This window comes from Anoplophora glabripennis, unplaced genomic scaffold (assembly GCF_000390285.2).
Source record: "Anoplophora glabripennis isolate ALB-LARVAE unplaced genomic scaffold, Agla_2.0 scaffold1396, whole genome shotgun sequence".
Lineage (NCBI taxonomy): Eukaryota > Metazoa > Arthropoda > Insecta > Coleoptera > Cerambycidae > Anoplophora > Anoplophora glabripennis.
The window spans coordinates 48108-71764 of NW_019417471.1; the positions used below are offsets into that span (position 1 = coordinate 48108).

Genomic DNA, 23657 nt, shown 5'->3' on the forward strand with positions numbered 1-23657 from the left:
AATATAATGTTAAAAAATAAAAATTTAAAATGGCCAATCCAATATGGCCGACTTTTTTTTAACAATTTATTAAAAATTGACAATTTTCAAAGCAATTTTAATCAAATTAATATTATTGGGGTTTTCGAAGTCGCTGAACAAGAATATTATATCAGAAAGTAAAAATTCAAAATGGCTGATCCAATATGGCCGACTTTAAAAAAAAAATATTTAAAAATTACAAATTTCAAAGTAAATTTAGTTAAATCGACATTATAGAGCCCTATAACAATAATTTTGGGGTTTCTGAACAATAATATTATATCAGGAAATGAAAATTCAAAATGGCTGATCCAATATGGCCAACTATTTTAAACAATTTATTTAAAAATTGCATTTTCAAAGCAATTTTAGTCATACCTATTGATATTTTTAGGATTTTTCAGATCATTGAACAAATATAAAATGAAATCAACTCGTTAAATTTTAAAGAAATTTGGGTATGATGACTTCCGCAAAAAGTCAATATAATAACAAATTTATTAAATATGAAAAAGTATTTGCATATTAAAAATAGAAATATAAAAATATAACAATATTCAATTTTCATTCTCTTGAATCATTGTAGGTTCTGGCAATTGGTCTGATTCTCGTTCTTCTTCGAAAAATGTTTTGCAATTGAGACAATCAGTTCCGCAACAATTAGAGCATGCTATGGTGCAAAGTAGACCCGCCTTCCGGCAACCGCATGCGCCAGGTGAGCTCCATTCACCGAGCAGATGTTCTCTCTATCTCTTTCTAATATTCAAAAATATTAGTCTCGAATCACCAGAATGAATTACATTACCAGATAAACTTCTACTACATAATTTCATCATGAAAAAATATAGGTAAAACTGAATCTCGCGACAATTTATTAAAAAACCGTATTTTTTCGTATTTTATACAATATTAAAGTAACAATTTTTTTTTTTTCGTTAATTACACTTTTTTTAGGATCATAGTTTCAAAATATATTGGTTAAATAAGCAAAAAAAATTTTTTTTTAACGTTATTTAAGTTTATTTAATAACAAATTTCATCGTTTTAGAACAAAACAAAAATTTTTAATTTACGGTTATACGGGCTATTGGCGAATATCTCTATAATAAAAAATGACATGGAAATTTATTCATATTTATCATTTGAGAGCGGATTAATAAAATATCTAAATAGTTGTTTATTATTTTTTATAAAATCTGAATGAAATTTCTGCTCGTGAACATCAGTTTTTCTATAATATTGTACATGTAACTAAAAATGTCCAGATGCATTTAGTCGTTTGACCTTGAAAATTTAAAAATTTTTGCCTGCTGCGTTCTCTTTTTCTTTCTTGCCCACCTAGTAAAAAAACCACGGGCCTCATTATTCACAATGTCACGAGCCGCTACTGTTATGACAAACGTTTTGAATAAGGTTTTAAATTTTTCTTGATTGACTGATTATCCACATCTTCTAAAGATTGAAAATTATATTGTGTATTCATACACGTGGGTAAAACAACTGGGTACAAACTTCTGATAACAGTATCTATTATGATGATTTTAATTTATACAACATAAAAAAACTTTTATTTCTAAAATTTCTTTTGTTTATTATTATTTCTAGTATTTGTTTTTTATATAATCACATAGTTCAAGTTAAATTTGAAATAGAGAGAATAAATAGGGTGGCAAAATTAAAGGCAGCATTTTTAAAATCTATATAATTTATTCAACATTTCAACTGAAAGGAGTCAACGAAGGACATAATTAAAAGTATGGGTAGGAAGCGTCATCGGCAACACCACATTGGTCGTTCCTGTTCCGGGTGATCTTGATGTAACCGCTGTCTCCCCAGTTGAGTCCCCAGGAGTTCCTGACCAACCAGTAATCGACTCCGTTCTCGCTTCCGTAACCAACAGCGACAACTCCATGATCTAAATTTGTCTTATCGCAAACACTTTCGTCGAAGATTCCTCCGGCATAGTAGACCATGGGGTCAGCATTGACGGCTATGGCGATGGGACCAATATTTGCTGAAGAGAGAATATGGAAAGTAAGTGAAACATTCAAGAAGAAAATATTTTCTTTTTGGTGAGTACTTGCCAACGGCATCCAACAAGTCGCTTTCGCTCTGGGGGATGGCTACGAAACCTCCGACGTTGGTAATACTCTTGGATCTGTCGAACTTGCAAGTTTCCTCGCGAGCTGTGTATGGGTAGTCGCTCTCTGTCTCGATTCCGTTGTCTCTGATGTACTCGAAGCCGGCTTCCATCCATCCTCCATCACATCCATCGTTTATGGTGGAGCAGTCAACCAAGTTTTGTTCGCTGAGGCTGTACAAAGTGCCGGTTCTGATTGCGTAAATTCCTTCCAAACATCCAATCTAGAAAAAAGAACTAGCTGTTTGTCCTGGACACGTTACCACTGTCAATTTGTAATTAAAATGGTTTGGTTATTTTTTAACTCAATCGGATGTAGACAGAAGTTGACACATTATTGAGTGTAATCGAATGACACCCTCTGCGTAGACTGCTCTCTTAATACTTACGGTGCTGAATGCCCAACAAGAACCGCAGTCTCCTTGATCCTTTATCCCATTGACGACTCCCTGGTTTATCCAGTTGACTTCTGAGGGAGCTGTCAGGCCACTATGCACGTGGTAAGCCTTGGGCTCTCCACGGACTGGTTTGGTAGAGGCGCTGTAGTTCAACATGGCCTTGATTTCTTCAGGAGTTCTGTCAGCGAACTTGTTGACTCCCAAGTAGTAGCTCGACTCTCCATTTTCGTACTTCTCATTGTGTGTCTCGATCAAGCGCAAGGTGTTTTGGAAGACGGTGTATCGCTTTTGTTCTTCTTTCAGGTTCCTGTAGTCGCGTCCAAAGTTGTCCTGGAAATTTTGTCATAAGACAAGTAAAGATATCAATTATAAAGCGATTGAATTTTGTATCATCTTGATTGAGAGACGGGTGACGGATACGAAGGTCCTAAAGATAATAAACGACGTGCAGTACCACTTGAAAATATTGTTATTACATTGAAAGAAATGGGCTTATTAAACTGTTTATCTAGAACTGGACAGTTTTGGGAGCGATTTGTCATCATTTTTAATGCTTAAAACTATGTTTTGTGTATGTTTACATTAGAACCTTAGCTTGTAATTAGTTATCCAATAAAATTTCTGAAAACTTAGTCGTATATTTTTAACTCATACAGAGTATACAACAGTTTAATACATTTATTATTATAGAACTTATAACCAGTACTAGATGTTCTAATAACGATATGGAACAGTTTAATAACAGTTATTGCTATTATTTCGTAAAGGGTATAAAAAACGTTGTATATTAGTTATACAATAATTTAATAAAGAATAAGGTTTATAGTCACTATAAAACTGTGCTAGCAGTACGCGTTTTATATCCAATATTCACCTATTTAACTGTCACATATAGTATACAATGGTCTTATAAGGGCATATAGAATTCTAATAAAGAATACAGCGCATTTCTTTCAGTGTAGTTATATAACTGTAATAAATTTTTATCTTTTTTTTCTATTTGTTATCTTATCAGATCAGTCGCAACTAATAGTAGCTACTAATGTTGTTATTTTTGTTTTGATAATAAAATCTTGATTACATTTTCAATTATAAAAAGAGTACAAAGGAGATCGGCTGATGTTGAGAGTTAATTAAAGATCATCTAGGTTCTACAATTTGTTAAAAGAAATTGAAAAAGTAGACTGGAAAACGTATCTGATTGTGAGTAAATCTGGGAAAGAAAGTAAAAATTCTGTATAAATTTATTTTCCACATCTTACACATTAAAAGTCGACTCAATTTAAAAAAATGGCATTCAACTTGAAGGAAACAACAATGTCGTAAATATGAGGAATGTTGGTTACATTTTTCTCAAAATTTATGACACGTCACTGAACATAAAATATGTTTATTGTCATTCTTGAACTGTAAATTTTTGAATGATTATTTATTATTTAGAATTTAGAATTATTATCTCGACTTTTTGCATAGTTCTTACCGAGTCAGTACAAATTATAAATTTATAAAGGTGCCGCGTTTAGATAAATTTAAAATTATACCATCAGGCGTTCACAGAAACATAATAAATAAATGTGGAAGAACATTTTCTTAGCCCAAATTAAAAAATATTTTCTGATATATACAAACAAATACAATACAAAAAGTCAGTTGAATAAAGGAATCTTTAAACGAATATGTGAATATGTGAAAAGATCTAAAGAAAAGTGTAGTAAGATACAGAAAACCCATTTTGAATAAGTGCAAACAAATTGAAGAATTATTTTTCATTTTGTTTAATGACAGTCATATTCTTTCCAGTAGCATGCCACGTTAAGATTTAATTTTTGTACTTTAAACGTCATTTTAATCACATATTGCGCACACAAAATTTCGTTTCAATATCGTTTCGTTTCAATATTTCGTTTCAATATCGTCATTTGTTCAGAAGATATTTAAAGATATAACATTTTTTTAAACATGGTGGGGTTTCAAAAATAATTTTATACAACAAAACATTGTTATATTCACTTTCTCTACTGTTCCATAGTTAAAATTCGGGATATTTTGCTGGAAAATTGAAAATTTCCAAGAAAAAAACTATCAAACTCAAATCGAATATTGCGCAATTAAAGTAAATTGTTCAGATACTTATAAAATCAGTGGTTACCTACGTTGATAAAAATGAGTAAGAATGCGTTATTTTATTGTCCCTAGCGCATTCGCCATTTATTAAAAGCTTTTATTTACATTTTTAGAAACCTACCTTAAATGCCAACCACTGTTCCTTATCAGTAGCGGCATTTATAGCCAAAACTACGGTTGCGAATACAATCAAGAACTTCATTATGATCTTTCTGAAAAAAAGGAAATCGTTAAACTTTACAACTACTTTAGATTATTATTATCCTATATTTATGAATATTTGGAAGCTCTGACTGAAATTTTTGATATTTTTTTTTGCAAAAATCAATAAGGGATGTTGTGCAAAACCGTACTTATCTTATCAACTTCGACGTCACCTGTTACATGAGTGTTGCACAATAATGAAAAAGTAATATTAACGGTCGGTAGAAGGAAGCGCAAAAACAAACGCTTAGGCAAACACAAAAGCCTAGTTAGTTGAAGATAGGCAATTGAAGTGCGAACAGTGTGGAGATCGGTAGTAAGACGATCGGCGGGCAGTGTGACAAAGTAGTGAAAAGTTAATTGTTTAAAGTGTTATTAGTTAGCAGGTAATATTCTTTAAGTACTTTGTTGTTAATTGTTCTATATAATCTTATGATTGTGATGATTATAGATGTTTCATGATAATAATTCTTTGTAAGTTTAGCTTCCATTGCTTTATGCTCAAGGGCATATATTTTTCCAAGGTAAAATTGTTATAATTATACTTAAAGTTTGCCCATTATTTATTTCATGTTAAAAATATATGTATTGTCCTGATTGCCAGACATTACAATAACGACTTCTTTGTTTCACATCTAACTTGTTTTTGCCACGATTACGTTATACGTAAAATATAGATGTTTCATGATAATAATTCTGTATATGTTTAGCCTTCATTGTCTTACGCTCAGGGGCGTATATTTTTCTAAGATAAAATTGTTACAATTATTATTATAGATTGCTCATTATTTATTACATGTTAAAATATGTATATTGTCGTGACTGCCCAGATATTGCATTAACGACTTCTTTGTTTCACATTTAACTTGTTTTATCATGATTAGGTTGTTCTTTGATTTCTTGTGCTCACTTTATGTCATACGTCTATACGAGCCTTGTTGAGTTTACTAACATTTTCGCCCGTGCGGAACGAATCTGGATTAAGCTCGATTGCCTCCCGTATGGGACTCCAGTGTTATGAAGGATCTTCCGAAATCTCAACTATAGCTGGATTGCCTCCCGTATGGGACTCCAGTACCTTCCGGCTCTGCCGGCTAACTAACACCAAACCTCTTCAGTTTTACTTGGAAGTGTGTATGACTAATATGAGGTAACAGATGACATTTAGTGACACATTAAATGAGACAGGTCTTATTTATCATTAGCAAAGGTTCTTAATTTATGCCTTTGGTTAGCGGTTGTTTTGTATTTATATTTGGGTGGTAAGAGCAACGATCGTGGGTTTCTCTGCCATGTTCTTTCCCCACAGGAGCTCTAGGTGAGCCTGGCACTCTCCTTTTATGTTTAATGATTTTTAATGTTATTGTTGTTCTTTCTATTTGTCACATGTTTAATTTGAATTGTATGTAAATAAAAGTTAGGTGTATTCACTCTGCTTTTGTTTTATATAATAGTAGCCAGCGCCTTCCGGTCAATTAAAAAAAAATAGATACATACAACATAGGTATTCCTTATGACGATCACATATTTTTGGCCACAACTACGTTTGTTTATGTTTTTTTATCGAACCCTGGGTATGTTATACTACAATGTTGAATATTTGAGTATTTGTTCATAATTTCTAAACAGTAAGTAACAGACCTCAGTTATTATCTATAATGGCGTTCTGTTGAAGTTTAATAACAAAATTAGGGGTTGCTACTTAATAAATTATATATAGAAATAACTAACCGTAAAATTTTTAAATCCCAAAAAGTAAAAACGTTTTTAGTTTTTCGCAAAACTTATTCGTTGTTATTCCACCCTCAATATTCCTGACCTTTTTACACTGAATTGATGCAAACATTTCAAAAATTTTGGAGTTTCATTTTTTGCTTTTACGAAAAAATTAAAACAAAATTGAAAAAATAAATTTGTTACATTCTGATCTAAATTCTTGAAGAAAATCTATTGTAATACTGAATAGCTGTAGGTGTAATGGGAAAAATTAGTCCTTTTCAATTCAGTACAAAATTCTTTAATTTTATTTCCTACTAGTTCCGGATATTACGCCATCTTCAAATGTTCAAATATAAAAAATATCACTATATTATACATCTCTTTAAGTCATCGCTACTGATTGAGGACAAACGATAAATTATTTTGTTTTATTGATGTTATTGTTTGATTTTATTGTTTGTCTGACTTAAAAAGTTTTATAGTATACTGACATTTTTCATATTTGAACAAATTGTTATGCTATTTATCAATAGTTTTATTATTTATATTCCATTGATTGTCATTTCCATTTTTTCCCCTGAAGACGTTATAATAGTCGAAACTAGTAGGAAAGAAAGGCATTGTTAGATGATAATTATTAGAAGTACCATATAACTAAATTAAATCATTGTACTATTTTTAATATAAGTATGAAGATTAAAATACGAATTTGAAAGAAACAATGAATTTCCTAACACATTCTTTTTTATAAATTATCACATCTAATGGTGCACACGAAAATTGCTATTAATGTTAATAAAAAAAAATACTTTCTTACCTTGCGAACAACACAACGAGCACTTTACTAAAATACCTTCGGACGTTTCTTCCTTATATATTACCACTCGTGGCAAAAATTTAAAGAATGTCAAGTGGAAGATACGATCGAGTTAATTGTCTATAAATAAAAGAATTTGCCATAGCGATGTCAACAGTCGAAATAAATACAGAAAAGTATAGGACTTGCTTTGTTTAACTTTTTGTAAATGCAAAAATAAATGTTATACTTAAATTTGAAAATTACTTTATCTTTGATTTCAAAAGAGTGATCTCGTTTAAGTAGTCATTGATGTCAAGGCTGGAGTGGATTAAGAAGTTTCTGGGCAAAACCGTTCTTGTTATTAAAAAACAGGTTAAGGTGCATTTCTTCGAATGTTGAACCCTTTATAGAAAATACCTACACTATTTCAATTCAATATGTAAAAATATAGCGATACGGCAAACTTTCTAGAAATGTGAAATTAAGTTGTCTTTTTACGCTAAATAATGATAATAACAATTACTATTTGTATGTATTTACATGTCAGTTTATACTTTGTGAAATTGTTACCTGAATCATGTCTGTTTTGTCTGCCAGATTATTTAAGATATTTTAAGACTAAATTGTTTAAATTATTAGATAGAGAAATCATTACAAGATCTTTCTTTCTTCCTTTATTATTAATTTTTGTAGATTTACTTTACTATTTTTAAATCATCAAATGAATTCAAAGTTCTTTGGTGCCAAGAATGTAGGTATGAAAAAGATATCCAACCTAAAATAAAGTAAAAATACATTATTTTGCTTTATATTTCAAAAACTTCTCCACTTTCGTTTTGAAAACAATGCTTTTTATTGTATAAAAATGTGACAACTTATTTGTTTATCTGCTTTCCTAGTCATGTATAGGTATATCTAATCTGTCATCTATCCAATTGTGTTTATTGAATTGAAATTTAACCTTGAATTCGCTTGCTGAAATAAAAGTTTTTTAAGATTGCTTTATATGTATTAAAAAATAAGTAAACTTTTATTTTAAATTTAATATTATAAAAATAGCTCGGTAGAACAATTTCCGCGTTGGTTGTCACGTCGTCAATTTAGTTTTCTTGATTTTTCAAGTACCTAACTCTGAGTTTTCGAGTTTTTGAAAACAGCAATATGTCTCCCATACGTCAAGAAATCTAAACCGACGACTCCAAATAAAACACATTTCTCTAATATTTTTCTGAATTACTTGTACACAAACGAGATCAGTTCTTGAAAATTCAACATTAAAAAAGATTACAAGAGCGCGGTACCCTATCCAGGGACACACTGTACAACATTTTCTTATCACTTCGAATAATCGTCACAGAAATACTCCTATATGATTTCATTACAGATTTTCTCAATATTCGTCAACTGTATCATTAATCTCAGATAAAGAAACTTCGTTTGTTTTAAGTTGGTGTTATTAAATATCTAGTTAGCGTGTCTCGTCAACTGTCGATAAATAGTTGAAGAGCTCTTTAATGATAACAAAAACATAATAATTTAATAATAAAAAAATAGTATAAGAGTTATTTAATTTATTTTTAAGGATGTCTGCACTTAACTTTTTAAATACGTGAACAACGATATGAAAGACTAATTAAAAGTATGGATACGACGCGTCGTTGGCGATACCGCACTGGTTATTCTTGTTGCGGACCATCTTGACGTAACCGTTCTCACCCCAGGACGCGCCCCAGGAGTTCTTGACCAGCCAGTATGGCACGCCGTTCTGGGTACCGTAGCCAGCGACGAGGACTCCGTGGTCCAAATTTACGCCGTCGCAGGAGCTTTCGTCGAAGACGCCTCCGGAGTAGTGCTGGAAGTGGTCGGCGTTGATGGCAACGGCGATGGGGCCGACGGTGGCTGTGAAAAAAATTTACAAGTGAGAATAAGCAGAGCATAAAGGCGCCAAGTTTGCCAAACTACAAGATTCAAAACAAAGGCGAATTTAACATACCGGCAGCGTCCAGGAGGGAGCTTTCACTCTGGCGGACGTCTTTGTAGCCTGAGATTCTGAATACGCTCTTGGAGCTGCTGAACCTACAGGAGCCATCACGAGCCGTGTAAGGGTAGTCTCTCTCTGTTTCGATGCCGTTCTCTCTGACGTAGTCGAAAGCGTATTGCATAACTCCTCCGTTGCATCCCGCGTTTCTGCTGGAGCAGTCCATCAGGTTCTGTTCGCTGAGGCTCACCAAAGAGCCGGTTCTGATGGCATAGGCCCCTTCCAGAGCACCCGTCTGTAAAAAAATAATATTGTAATCATCATTAGAATTAGAATTTGCAATTAATAGACTAGGCGGCATCTGTTTTGGTTTGGGTGAATCGTATATCCACGGAGATTTTTGGCTTTTTGGCTTTCAAATATCATTAGTAATGAAAATTTTTCTATGCGCATAAAAAAACGTGGGCTTAACTTTTGGCGGCACAATATGTTAAAAAAATTCGAAAAATGTCATATTTTTCTTCCTATTTAATTGTGTATCTTTTCAAGAGTTGATTTTAGGCGAAAATGGAAGAGGAAAAAAATGTTTGTAATTAAATTTTTTACAAAACATGACTAGTTACAAATCGAATGAATCATGATTATTATGGTAAAAATCGAAAAAATCGCAAAAATGGGGTTAAAAAACAATACTTTTTAGGGAATTTTTTTGGGGTATTTAAATTGGGTATAGGACCTTTATACTTGGCTCAAAAAAACTTCATGTTATGTAGAATTATCACACCAAATTTCATCAAAATCGGTTCGATAGATTTTGCATAATAATTTTGCAATCCAGATTTTGAAAAAAAATTTGCAAATTTTCAAAATTTTGCACAGCAAAAACCAAGGCCCTTAGATACTTGAAAATTTAATCACATATAGAAGGGCTCTCAAGCTTTCAATCGCTTTTTGAAAAATTCGAATCCGTCAATTAGGAGAGCTCTGGCGCTTGTTTAAACATTGGTCGAATTTTTTTACTTATAAACAATTAAAATAACTGCGAATATTCAATCAAATCAAATTTTTTAAAGCAAGTTTTAAGTTATTGGAAAGACGCTTCTTTAAAAAACAGATCGATTGGTCAATTAGTTACGTAGTTATAGTCGATCAAAGTTAACCGTCATTTACACTAAATGTACTTGGACATCCGGGCAAATTTTTCGAAAAATACCTTTGGTATTCCTTACCAGGTCTAAATTTGCAATACTTTTCTTCATTGGCAATCTACGTTAAAACGTGTTTAAAGTTATCTATACAAGCGAAAAATTCAAAAAAATCGTACGGGTGGTGTTGGGGAAGCAGAGAGCGCGGCCGCTTCGGCCTGCTCAAAATTGAATGAGCGAGTTCAAAACCGCTATGCGCTTAAAAATTTTTAATATCTCAGCTTCTAGAGATCCGATTTTGATGATTTTTTTTTTAAATCGATGTCTCGCGATTTAAAGAAAACAATTAGCGCATTTTCAAATGCCTATGGTCTTTCAACAGTCCGATAATTATTTACTTTTAAACTTCTTTTAATTATCAACTTTATTTTTTTATTGTATCAAAAGTAAGGGCATAAACTTATATACCGTTTATCAAAGATCAAAAACAAATTTATTTAAATATTCTAAAATTGTTTAAACAACAATTATTTTCAAAATATGTCGAAAATTAATTAATTAATTATTAATTTAATCATCATTTCTTTTGTGATTAAAGTATAATTCAAATATTATTTATTGACTAAAATAAGGAATTTACTCATTATATCACAAAAATACAAAATTATAGTACAAAAATTCGACCAATGTTTAAACAAGCGCCAGAGATCTCCTGATTGACGGATTCGAATTTTTCAAAAAGCGTTTGAAAGCTTGAGAGCCCTTCTATATGTGATTAAATTTTCAAGTATCTAAGGGTCTTGGTTTTTGCATTGCAAAATTTTGAAAATTTGCAAATTTTTTCCAAAATCTGGTTTGCAAAATTATTATGCAAAATCTATAGAACCGATTTTGATGAAATTTGGTCTGATGATTCTACATAACATGAACTTTTCTTGAGCCTAGTATGAAGGTGTTATACCCAATTTAAAGACCCCAAAAAAATTCCCTAAAAAGTAATGTTTTTAACCCCATTTTTGGCGATTTTTCCGATTTTTACAATAATAATCATGATTCATTAAGTTAAGCAAAGTTTATACAAAAGTTAAGCCCACTTTTTTTTTATGCGCATAGAAAATTTTCATTTCTAATGATATTTGAAAGCCAAAAAGTCAAAAATCTCCGTGGATATACGATTCACCCAAATATGGACTTTTTGAAACAGATACCGTCTGGACTATAAGTAAATATATTCTTTCCGATTCATAAAGTTTTAAACATTTAATTTTTTTTTCAAAGCAAATCACATTGTACATAGTGATTTATTAATAATGGGTACACACCGTAAAGAAAGATTGGTGACGTCAAATTATGACAATTGAACAGTGTTAAAGTCAAAAAAACCTATTAGATTTTTTAATTTCTCTGAATAGATTAGTGCCTTTTACCAAGTATACTTTTTTTATTTAAACTCGATTTAATAATTTCTTCTGGAAACTCAGGTTTTTGAAGAGCAAAAAATTTAGACATACTTTTACACTGACAGGAGAATGTAACTAGCGCCCTCTACAAGTGACTCTAACACAGTTACCAAATTTTCAAGATAATCCGTACAGAGATACTCAAAATATTGCAAAAAATCTATTTTTTCGACTTTAATGCTGACATTTAAACTGTCATATTTACTTGCTAGTGTACGAATGACTTCAGTAGAACTACTTACGGTGCTGAATGCCCAACAGGAACCGCATTGTCCTTGATTCTTCACCTCGGTGACGACCCCCTGGGACACCCAGCTGACGGAGGCTGGGGCTTCTAGGCTAGTGTCCTCGTGATAGACGGTGGGACCTGTACGGAGAGGTTTCGTGGAGGCGCTATAGTTCAACATGGACGTGAACTCCTCAGGGGTAATGTCTGTGAATCGGTTGACTCCCATGTAGTAGGTTTTCTCTCCGCTGTTGTATTTCTCATTGTGTTCTTCGATGGTACGCAGATTGGTTTGGAAGATGGAGAAACGTACCTGTTCTTCTCTTAGGTTTCTGTAGTCTCTCCCATAGTTTTGCTAGAATTATAACATTAATTGATGTCTTGATATCCCTAGTTTTATTGCATGGTAATCGAGAGCAATATCAAGAATGCTTTGTATGGAAGTTATCAAAACACGATAGAGATCTAACTAGATAACTTTTTTTAATTGATTTTGTAATTTCACTTGCTGAAAATAAAAGGATTATATTTATAACAGGGAAAAATCCTAAAAGCAAATAGTGCTTCGGAAAAAAAGAAGAATATTTAGTTAATAATAATTTAGACATTTAATAATGACTTCTACAGTAAAATTTGGTTTAATAGCGTACATTATCTGTAAAAAATTAAAATACAATTTTTCTTTTAATTTGAAAAAAAATTGAATAAAAAAATTTCCCACTCTAGAACCTGTCCCATAACTGCATATTCAAAGACGATTATTTTGAGAATCTTTCGAAAAAAAAATTAATTTTTTGATTTAAAAATTAAAAAACAAAAAACTAAAAATGCATTATTTTTATATATTTCTTAAAAAAATTATATCTCAAAATTAACAAAATGAAAAAAAAAGTTTATGATATCTTTAGTATTCACCAAGATACAGGTATTTAAAAAAAATTACCAAAATATTAAAAACTTGAATAACATTTTGAAAGCTGCCCTAAATGAATACTAAATAATACAAAAAAAAACAAGAAAATTAAAAATGGTCGGGCCACGACCTTAGTGATTTAGATAATTACAGACAATTTTATTAGTTATTTTTTCTTCATAGTTTCTACGACATTATTTTTAAGTTACTTACTTTGAATTCCAACCACAATTCTTTGTCAGTTGCGGCGTTAATTGACAAAACTACGGATGCAAGAACAACTAAGAACTTCATCATGATTTTCCTGAAAGAGTCAGTTTATTTACTTTTCTCTAAATCTGTTTTCTGCAAAATATTTCTAGAAAACAAGAAGACCAAAATGTATGCATAGGTGCTCATAAACAAAAAATATTATTATATAAAAGTACATTTACATGTATAAAAAGTTATTTACACTATGTGTAAACAAAAAAAGTAATTGTAGTGCATTTTGTTTATAATCTTGTAAAATTAATAATTATTGAGTAGGTATATTATAAATAATAAATAAGTTAAAATATGTATAAAATTGAATTATATTCTTAATTTTTAGTAAAACAGCACAATTAATAAATTCCTTACCTTTCGAACAACACAATGAGCACTGCAAAATAATCTGTCTTCCGCCCTTATATAGTTCTTGTCCGTATCGTTAGATCTATACGTTGTTTGGCAAACTACGATACCATCTAGTTTTTTAGTTATCGAAGCAAAAATCAGATGATGCTCTCGACGCAAATTTACGCACTTCGAAAAGAACGAAGGTCGTCTGGTTTAAGTCATTTTTTAACTTACGTAAGTTTTAAGCTTATAAGACGCATTGCTTAAGTGAAATAGTGCTTCAAAATGTAGTGCACTTTTAAAAATATGCATTTTTCCTTTTCATAAACACAACTACTTTTTCTAATCGCAAATAATAGGAATTCAAGATTTTTTTCTGGAAAGGATGTCAAATTATTATTCTGTGGGCAGTATAGTCCAATTAACTAAGCCTTTAAATCGAAATTTTGCCAACTTGGCTGAATTTTTGATATGAGTTAGTTTAAGGTATATTATAACAATAAGTGAGAGTAATTTTTTGTTCAACCCCCGGCCAAGGGTGGAAAAAGATAAAACTAAGGGCTTTTTCAAGATAACTCAAAAAGGGTAAGCGCTAGAAAAAACTTTCATGAAAGTTGTAAAGCAGACAATTCTACATAAAAATGGCCTCTTAACTTTTTCTTGTACTATTACAATTAACAGAGTTAGGGAGGCTAGAAGTTAAGGGAAGATTTCAGAAATTTAAAAAAAATCATAACAAACAGAAAAATGATTGAATTTTGTAATTTTTTTTTCAATCTGCTCTAAAATATGTAACTTTTCTTTTCAGAGAAATAGATATATTTTTTAATTTTTAATAAGAAAGTTATAACAAAAAATCTAATTTTTAATCGTTAATTTTAATGATTTAACAAAATTAAATTTCTGATTTTGATGATTTTTTTTTAAATAGATGTCTTGTGATTTAAAAAAAAACAATTAACGTATTTTCAAATGTCTATCATTAACAATTATTGGTCTTTCAACAGTCCGATAATTATTTATCTTTAAACTTCCTTTAATTATCAATTTAATTTTTTTATTGTATTAAAGGTAAGTGCATAAAGTTTATACTGTTTATCAAAGATCAAAAACAAATTTCTATTCTAAAATTGCTTAAATAACAATTATTTTCAAAATATGTCGAAAACTGGTAATTAATTAATTAATTAATTAATTAACTAATTAATTAATTATTAATTTAGTCATCATTTCTTTTGTAATTAAAGTATAATTCAAATATTATTTATTGTTTAAAATATAAGCAAATAAGAAATTAACTCATTATAATACAAAACTACAAAATTTTAGTACAAAAATTCCACCAATGTTTAAACAAGCGCCCGAGCTCCTAATTGACGGATTCGAATTTTTCAAAAAGCGTTTGAAAGCTTGAGAGCCCTTCTATATGTGATTAAATTTTCAAGTATCTCAGGGCCTTGGTTTTTGCTGTACAAAATTTTGAAAATTTGCAATTTTTTTTTCAAAATCTGGATTGCAAAATTATTATGCAAAATCTATCGAACCGATTTTGATGAAATTTGGTGTGATAATTCTACATAACATGAAGTTTTCTTGAGCCAAGTATAAAGGTAGTATACTCAATTTAAATACCCCAAAAAAATTCCCTAAAAAGTATTGTTTTTACCATAATAATCATGATTCATTCGATTGATTTGTAACTAGTCATGTTTTGTAAAAAATTGAATTACAAACATTTTTTTCCTCTTCCATTTTCGCTCTCTCTCTTGAAAAGATACATAGTTAAATAGGAAGAAAAATATGACATTTTTCGAATTTTTTTAAGATATCGTGCCGCCAGAAGTTAAGCCCACGTTTTTTTTATGCCCATAGAAAAATGTTAATTTCTAGTGATATTTGAAAGCCAAAAAGCCAAAAATCTCCGAGGATACACGATCCATCCAAACCAAAACAGATACCGCCTAGTCTAGAATATAAGCTTCAGTAAGAAATTTCTTGTGGTTGTCCCTCGTGGTATAGACGTTTACGTATTTGACTGCTAACCTAGAGGTCGACGATTCGAATCCCGATGCAGGTCGGCTTTTTTTCAGCTAATATTTATTTCAATTATCATTTTTCCACATCAACTATTCAAAATATATATTTCGACACGAGTTGCTGGACGCGAAGTAAATAATTTCTCACTGTGTTGCCAGATATCTACGAATTAGACGCGCTAGATTCGATTCCTTGTTTAGTTACATAAAAATCTCCTAAAATCGTGTATATAAATTATAGATAGGTAAAAATTTAGGGAATACTTTGAATTAAAATATGGTAAATTAATTGTACAAAAAATTGCAATTAAATATGATGTTATCAAGTCGATTGTTCCTTTTATACTCTTGAACACAATAACAACCTCGCCCTTGCGTGGGGGTCCGTACGTTATCGATATTTTGGGAAATTGTCGTAATTAACACACACGGTGAGCACCTGATACAGAGGTCGACGGAGTTCGCAGCATCTTTGTTTTAACCATAGGAGAACGACTTGTTGCCAAACAATATCCACAGCTGTGCATAGTGATGATTTTCTGGAAATAGCTCAACGCGAAGTTGGCCGCGGCGACGGCGACGTCAAGGTCACGACGGATGTACAGCGGATTCAGGAAAAAGGGGTTATATTTAGCGATGCCCGTCGTGGGTCTTGTACAGGGCGTAACTCTATAACGTGTCAAAGTTGAAGAAGCTTTTTAAAAATTAAAGGTTTTCTGAAAATTCAGACTGTTTCGTAGAGCGATTGGAGAAAGGAAAGTTGTGGAAAATTTGACATAATCAAAAATAAGTATTCGTCGAAAATGATCCCTTGACATTTTTGCNAGAGGTCGGCGGTTCGAATCCCGATGCAAGTCGGCTTTTTTTCAGCTAATATTTATTTCAATTATCATTTTCCTACATCAACTATTCAAAATATATATTTCGACACGAGTTGCTGGACGCGAAGTAAATAATTTCTCACAGTGTTGCCAGATATCTACGAATTAGACGCGCTAGATTCGATTCCTTGTTTAGTTACATAAAAATCTCCTAAAATCGTGTATATAAATTATAGATAGGTAAAAATTTAGGGAATACTTTGAATTAAAATATGGTAAATTAATTGTACAAAAAATTGCAATTAAATATGATGTTATCAAGTCGATTGTTCCTTTTATACTCTTGAACACAATAACAACCTCGCCCTTGCGTGGGGGTCCGTACGTTATCGATATTTTGGGAAATTGTCGTAATTAACACACACGGTGAGCACCTGATACAGAGGTCGACGGAGTTCGCAGCATCTTTGTTTCAACCATAGGAGAACGACTTGTTGCCAAACAATATCCACAGCTGTGCATAGTGATGATTTTCTGGAAATAGCTCAACGCGAAGTTGGCCGCGGCGACGGCGACGTCAAGGTCACGACGGATGTACAGCGGATTCAGGAAAAAGGGGTTATATTTAGCGATGCCCGTCGTGGGTCTTGTACAGGGCGTAACTCTATAACGTGTCAAAGTTGAAGAAGCTTTTTAAAAATTAAAGGTTTTCTGAAAATTCAGACTGTTTCGTAGAGCGATTGGAGAAAGGAAAGTTGTGGAAAATTTGACATAATCAAAAATAAGTATTCGTCGAAAATGATCCCTTGACATTTTTGCTGTTTGTAAAGATGATGCTTTTAGATAAATGTAGAATTTAATGAAATACAATATGTCGTGTATTAAATTTATTTGACTAACGATCAATTAAAGCTAATCCTTGTTTTCACAATTGAAACTAAAACGTATTTTCTTTGTTTCAGAATATGCCCACAGAATGTATAACCAACCCTCTGCAGAGGGAACTCGCAGATTTCATCATAAGGATGGTACCTTTGGACGAAATAAGGATTCTCCTAGCTTGTGGTGCCAAGGTAACTAGTTAAAAAATACAAAAATAAAAAGAATATAAACAAGTAGTCAAAAACTATTCAATCATTGCGGATTTTTTTCTTGGCTCCTGTCGGACGTAGGATATATTTTTTAAATTCATGAAAAAATGTCAGCTTTCAAATGGCTATAATGCCATTCCCATTAAATTTCAACGATAAGAAAAAGATACTTATGCATTTTTCGACACAAAAAAAGTCAAAGTTTCGGTAGATTTTTCGCATATTTCCAATTTTTTGTAATACGCGCGCAAATTGTACAGGAAAGCACAACTCTTATAGCTATTTTACATTGACAATTTATTGATCAATTAATCGATGAAGTCGCTTCATCAAGAAATTGGACAAGTGTAATGCACCAAATCTGCTGTCAAATAACTTCATGAATTTATTCATCAAGTCATTGACAAATTAGAGCATGTTCTAATTTTCGTCAATTTCTTCGTGAAGTTCAGAAGAACCAACCCAACAGATTTCCAGCCTCAGATCAGTAATGAGGTTATGTCATTGGAATATGTAAATAATTGTGTGGCGTCGTACTAGTTTTGCATTGTTTTTACTGATTTGTTACTTACAAACACTAATATTTATATAATATGTGTCAGAACGGTACCGCTGTTGTATCGCTACAATTATGAGTGGAAAGGTGACATTTTTGAAATTTATTTGCTTCTTTGATTCGTTGGTAGAACTGATTCATGCGTCAAAAAACCTGACAAAGTCTGTAGCACTGTAAAACCACACTGTTTACCAATAAATTCGTGAATTAATTCATGAAGAACTTCGTCAATTTATTCATCAATAAATTGTCAACGTAAAACAGCTATTAGAAAAATGTGTTCAATATGGGGGCGGCGTTTTTGAAATGTAATGTTTTCATCATATTGCTTTGTTTACTTTTTTTAGTTTAAATGTTGTAATTATGTTCGTATTATTTAAAAATTACACTTGAATAAGATTTTTAATAATTAATAATTTTTAGTTTTGAATAAGTATTTTAGTTTTGTACTTTGTTCCCTGTATAAAAAATTACATTTTTGATAACGTGACTCTTACTCATTTTTCAGGCAAAAACTTTTATCAAGAATTTTAATTATACTCGCTATGCATTCAGAGCTTTTACAACAGATTTTGTTAAAATTGAAATCGATTGTTTAAGGCTTCAAAATTTAAAAATAAGAAAAACTAAATGCTATTACTAGACGAGTCTACCCGTTTCAAAAATTTAGTAACTGGTTTGCTAATTTTTATGCTAACTTAACTAGGGGTAGGGATAAAGAAGGGTAAAAATTTGGTAAATATATATATTATTCTATAACAAATTTCGATTATCTCATTGCACAAACCACTCAACTATAACTAGAAAAAATAAAAAAATGACTAAAATAAGACTAAAAATGCTATATAAGACTCAATAGCGGTTTGAAGAGTTTGGCCCATAACAAATAAAGGAATCCTAGGGTAAAGAGAAGTTTTGTGGCCAAGTCCACCAGCCACATCCTAAAAAAAAAGAAAAAGTTTTAATGTCGATTATTTTGCCCTCGTCGTGGCACTCAACGAAAATAATGCCCCAGTACATAAAAATTTCCCAATTTTTTTAGTGATATAACTTCGTGGTCGTATCGAGAAAAAAAAGAAGCACCTTAAAGCTTGAAGATTCTAGTTTTGAGATCTTGGAATGAAACATTTTTTTAGCAGCACTCTCGGCACAATCAAAAGAATTTTACATTTTTTTTATTTTCAAAACTTCTTAGAGAATTTTTTTCTGGTTTAATCAATGCCAGGATCATTTATCCTGATTCCTCAGCTTCAATTTTGTTTTTTTTTATTTTCTGTACAATTATTTCTCATTAAGATATCGGCTATTTTTCAAAATTTTTTGCATTATTTTTCTCACAATTTCACAATGATACTTTTCAAAATTCAAAAAAAAATTGTTAATAACATTTAAGATTATTTTTTAATGAAAAAAATTTATACACGCAAAAAAAATTTCTTGCCTCAAATGTACATTTGATTTAAGGTATAGCATACATAAGAAAATATTTTCTCCTTTCAAGAAAATTATTTATTTATTTAAATACTTTAAATTTCTACCCAGAAATATAATTTCTTACTATAAAAATANAAAGAAAAAGTTTTAATGTCGATTATTTTGCCCTCGTCGTGGCATTCAACGAAAATAATGCCCCAGTACATAAAAATTTCCCAATTTTTTTAGTGATATAACTTCGTGGTCGTATCGAGAAAAAAAAGAAGCACCTTAAAGCTTGAAGATTCTAGTTTTGAGATCTTGGGATGAAACATTTTTTTAGCACCACTCTCGGCACAATCTAAAGAACTTTAATTTTTTTTTTCAAAACTTAGAGAATTTTTTTTGGTTTAATCCATGCCAGGATCATTTATCCTGATTCCTCAGCTTCAATTTTGTTTTTTTTTATTTTCTGTACGATTATTTCTCATTAAGATATCGGCTATTTTTCAAAACATTTTTGCATTATTTTTCTCACAATTTCACAATGAATACTTTACAAAATTAAAAAAAAAATTGTTAATAACATTTAAGATTATTTTTTAACGAAAAAAAATTGTACACGCAAAAAAATTTCTTGCTTCAAATGTACATTTGATTTAAGGTATCGCATACATAAGAAAATATTTTCTCCTGTCAAGAAAATTATTTATTTATTTAAACACTTNTTTCGATTATCTCATTGCACAAACCACTCAACTATAACTAGAAAAAATAAAAAAAAATGACTAAAATAAGACTAAAAATGCTATATAAGACTCAACAGCGGTTTGAAGAGTTTGGCCCATAACAAATAAAGGAAACCTAGGGTAAAGAGAAGTTTTGTGGCCAAGTCCACCAGCCACATCCTAAAAAAAAGAAAAAGTTTTAATGTCGATTATTTTTCCCTCGTCGTGGCATTCAACGAAAATAATGCCCCAGTACATAAATATTTCCCAATTTTTTTAGTGATATAACTACGTGGTCGTATCGAAAAAGATTTTTTTTTTTGGTTTAATCCATGCCAGGATCATTTATCCTGATTCCTCAGCTTCAATTTTGTTTTTTTTCATTTTCTGTACGATTATTTCTCATTAAGATGTCGGCTATTTTTCAAAACTTTTTTGCATTATTTTTCTCACGATTTCACAATGAATACTTTTCAAAATTCAAAAAAAAATTGTTAATAACATTTAAGATTATTTTTTAACGAAAAAAAATTGTACACGCAAAAAAATTTCTTGCTTCAAATGTACATTTGATTTAAGGTATCGCATACATAAGAAAATATTTTCTCCTGTCAAGAAAATTATTTATTTATTTAAACACTTTAAATTTCTACCCAGAAATATAATTTCTTACTATAAAAATAGGCAGCATTTAAAGTAAATGTTTGATACTTGCGATTAAACTAATTCTATTCTTAATTTTATGATCTACATAGATTTTATAGAAACATGTCTTGATTATTTTGTATTGTATATTAATGTATCGTTTGTTTAATATAAAATTGAATAGTTTTGGTAAAATGATTGTATATCGAGGGTGTCCTGACAATATGACCTATCGTCAAATTTAGCTGTTTTGAGCTTATGCTATTTTCGACTAACTCAAATATGTCCGCTTGTTTTAAAAACATATCCTAACAGCAGACAACAAAAATAAATTAGGAAATAGCGAAAGCAATTTCTCCTATCATAAACCGGTTTTTATTGGACCTCAATACGTCCTATTGTGTTTAGTTGCCATTGACTTGTGTTGTAGTGTGCACGCTANCGGTTTGAAGAGTTTGGCCCATAACAAATAAAGGAAACCTAGGGTAAAGAGAAGTTTTGTGGCCAAGTCCACCAGCCACATCCTAAAAAAAAGAAAAAGTTTTAATGTCGATTATTTTTCCCTCGTCGTGGCATTCAACGAAAATAATGCCCCAGTACATAAATATTTCCCAATTTTTTTAGTGATATAACTACGTGGTCGTATCGAAAAAGATTTTTTTTTTTGGTTTAATCCATGCCAGGATCATTTATCCTGATTCCTCAGCTTCAATTTTGTTTTTTTTCATTTTCTGTACGATTATTTCTCATTAAGATGTCGGCTATTTTTCAAAACTTTTTTGCATTATTTTTCTCACGATTTCACAATGAATACTTTTCAAAATTCAAAAAAAAATTGTTAATAACATTTAAGATTATTTTTTAACGAAAAAAAATTGTACACGCAAAAAAATTTCTTGCTTCAAATGTACATTTGATTTAAGGTATAGCATACATAAGAAAATATTTTCTCCTGTCAAGAAAATTATTTATTTATTTAAACACTTTAAATTTCTACCCAGAAATATAATTTCTTACTATAAAAATACGCAGCATTTAAAATAAATGTTTGATACTTGCGATTAAACTAATTCTATTCTTAATTTTATGATCTACATAAATTTTATAGAAACATGTCTTGATTGTTTTGTATTGTATATTAATGTATCGTTTGTTTAATATAAAATTGAATAGTTTTGGTAAAATGATTGTATATCGAGGGTGTCCTGACAATATGACCTATCGTCAAATTTAGCTGTTTTGAGCTTATGCTATTTTCGACTAACTCAAATATGTCCGCTTGTTTTAAAAACATATCCTAACAGCAGACAACAAAAATAAATTAGGAAATAGCGAAAGCAATTTCTCCTATCATAAACCGGTTTTTATTGGACCTCAATACGTCCTATTGTGTTTAGTTGCCATTGACTTGTGTTGTAATGTGCACGCTAGCAGGTGAGTTCCCTTAAATTCATAAATTTAGCTACATATTGAGAAGTTTTGTTTACTAAATTAATATTTATATATACTTGATAATTGTAGGATTGTATTGATAAACATATTACCGCAAATTTAATAAACAATACGGTTGTACAAGCGAAATTTTGAATTGTTTAAGTTAGGTCTTATTAGCATAATGTAATTTGTGCTAGATAGGACATATTGTTTTGATATAAATAAGTATAATATTGTTTAGAATAATGTTTTCTAATGTTATCTTCTGCTTTTACTTTTTATCAAAAGTGAACAATTTATTATACCTGTGTATAGTCTCTTAAATAGAGTGTGCTAATAATAGTTTGTAAAAGATCAGTCTAAACTACAATTTTATTTTCATAAATTAAAATTTAAAGCAAGGTACACCAAGTAAAATACACCTAATGTGAAATATTATCACTTGGCTATAGCTACTAAATTAGTTTTCTAATTTTGTTGCAGAACAATGTCCAACAGAACAAGAAAAATATTGGAACTGGTTGAACAGCAAAATCAAATTAACGGTTTTAATGGCAACTGTTTGATAGATAATACTCATGAAGAAATTGCAATCAATAAGACTGATCCACTTGATAAGACTGAAAGTACAAATTGTATGATTACAGAGACTGTTTTTGTACCTGAAAATGACAGTGTATTTAAAGACCCTGATTCTACAATAATGTTTGCGAACTTAGAAAACATAGATATTTGTTGCGAATTGCCTGTAGAAACACCAGTTGGGCCACTTATTAACATACAAGAGCTAGATATTGTGTTCCTTGATGGCCCTAAGACAGATAACGCCAATTGTGAAATGGAATCTAATTTGTTTTTTGGTGCAGAAGACATGAATGCAATAATATTAAATTCTCAGCCCGTTTTAACTGCCAATGAGAATGAACAAGAACAAAGTGAAGAAAATAGGAATGATCAAGATCAAAGTGAAGAAAATAAGAATGAACAAGAACAAAGTGAAGAAAATAAGAATGAACAAGATCAAAGTAAAGAAAATAAGAATGAACAAGAACAAAGGGATGAAAATGAAAAGAAATCGAATAATGACGAGGAGATACAGGCAAGTGACATTGTTGATTATGAGATCGAAGAGCAGGAAAGCAGTAATATTGATGAAGATACAATTTTTGGAGGAAAGAATGCCCACTGGAAGAAAATAAAGAATCA

General features: G+C 30.8%; 3 protein-coding genes across 3 annotated transcripts; 1 reads left to right on the top strand and 2 right to left on the bottom strand.

The window, feature by feature from the left end:
- Window positions 1-1708: 1708 nt before the first annotated feature.
- Window positions 1709-7441, bottom strand: LOC108914558 (cathepsin L-like proteinase). The gene is made up of 5 exons (XM_018720388.1): window positions 7424-7441; window positions 4805-4895; window positions 2551-2889; window positions 2106-2385; window positions 1709-2035 (listed from the first exon to the last, which is right to left on the bottom strand). Exons 2-5 carry the CDS (start codon window positions 4883-4885, stop codon window positions 1770-1772), a joined length of 966 nt encoding a protein of 321 aa, XP_018575904.1. The 5' UTR covers window positions 4886-4895; window positions 7424-7441; the 3' UTR covers window positions 1709-1769.
- A 1520-nt stretch (window positions 7442-8961) lies between these two features.
- On the bottom strand, window positions 8962-13793 carry LOC108914559 (cathepsin L-like proteinase). Its single transcript, XM_018720389.2, has 5 exons — window positions 13749-13793; window positions 13341-13431; window positions 12231-12569; window positions 9399-9678; window positions 8962-9304 (listed from the first exon to the last, which is right to left on the bottom strand). The coding sequence occupies exons 2-5, from the start codon at window positions 13422-13424 to the stop codon at window positions 9039-9041; spliced, it is 969 nt and encodes a 322-aa protein (XP_018575905.1). The 5' UTR covers window positions 13425-13431; window positions 13749-13793; the 3' UTR covers window positions 8962-9038.
- A 9145-nt stretch (window positions 13794-22938) lies between these two features.
- On the top strand, window positions 22939-23593 carry LOC108914556 (myb-like protein X; the record flags this gene model as incomplete). The annotated part of the gene is made up of 1 exon (XM_018720386.2): window positions 22939-23593. A coding segment is annotated over exon 1 (655 nt), but the record flags the coding sequence as incomplete, so codon positions are not given.
- Between the last annotated feature and the right edge of the window lie 64 nt (window positions 23594-23657).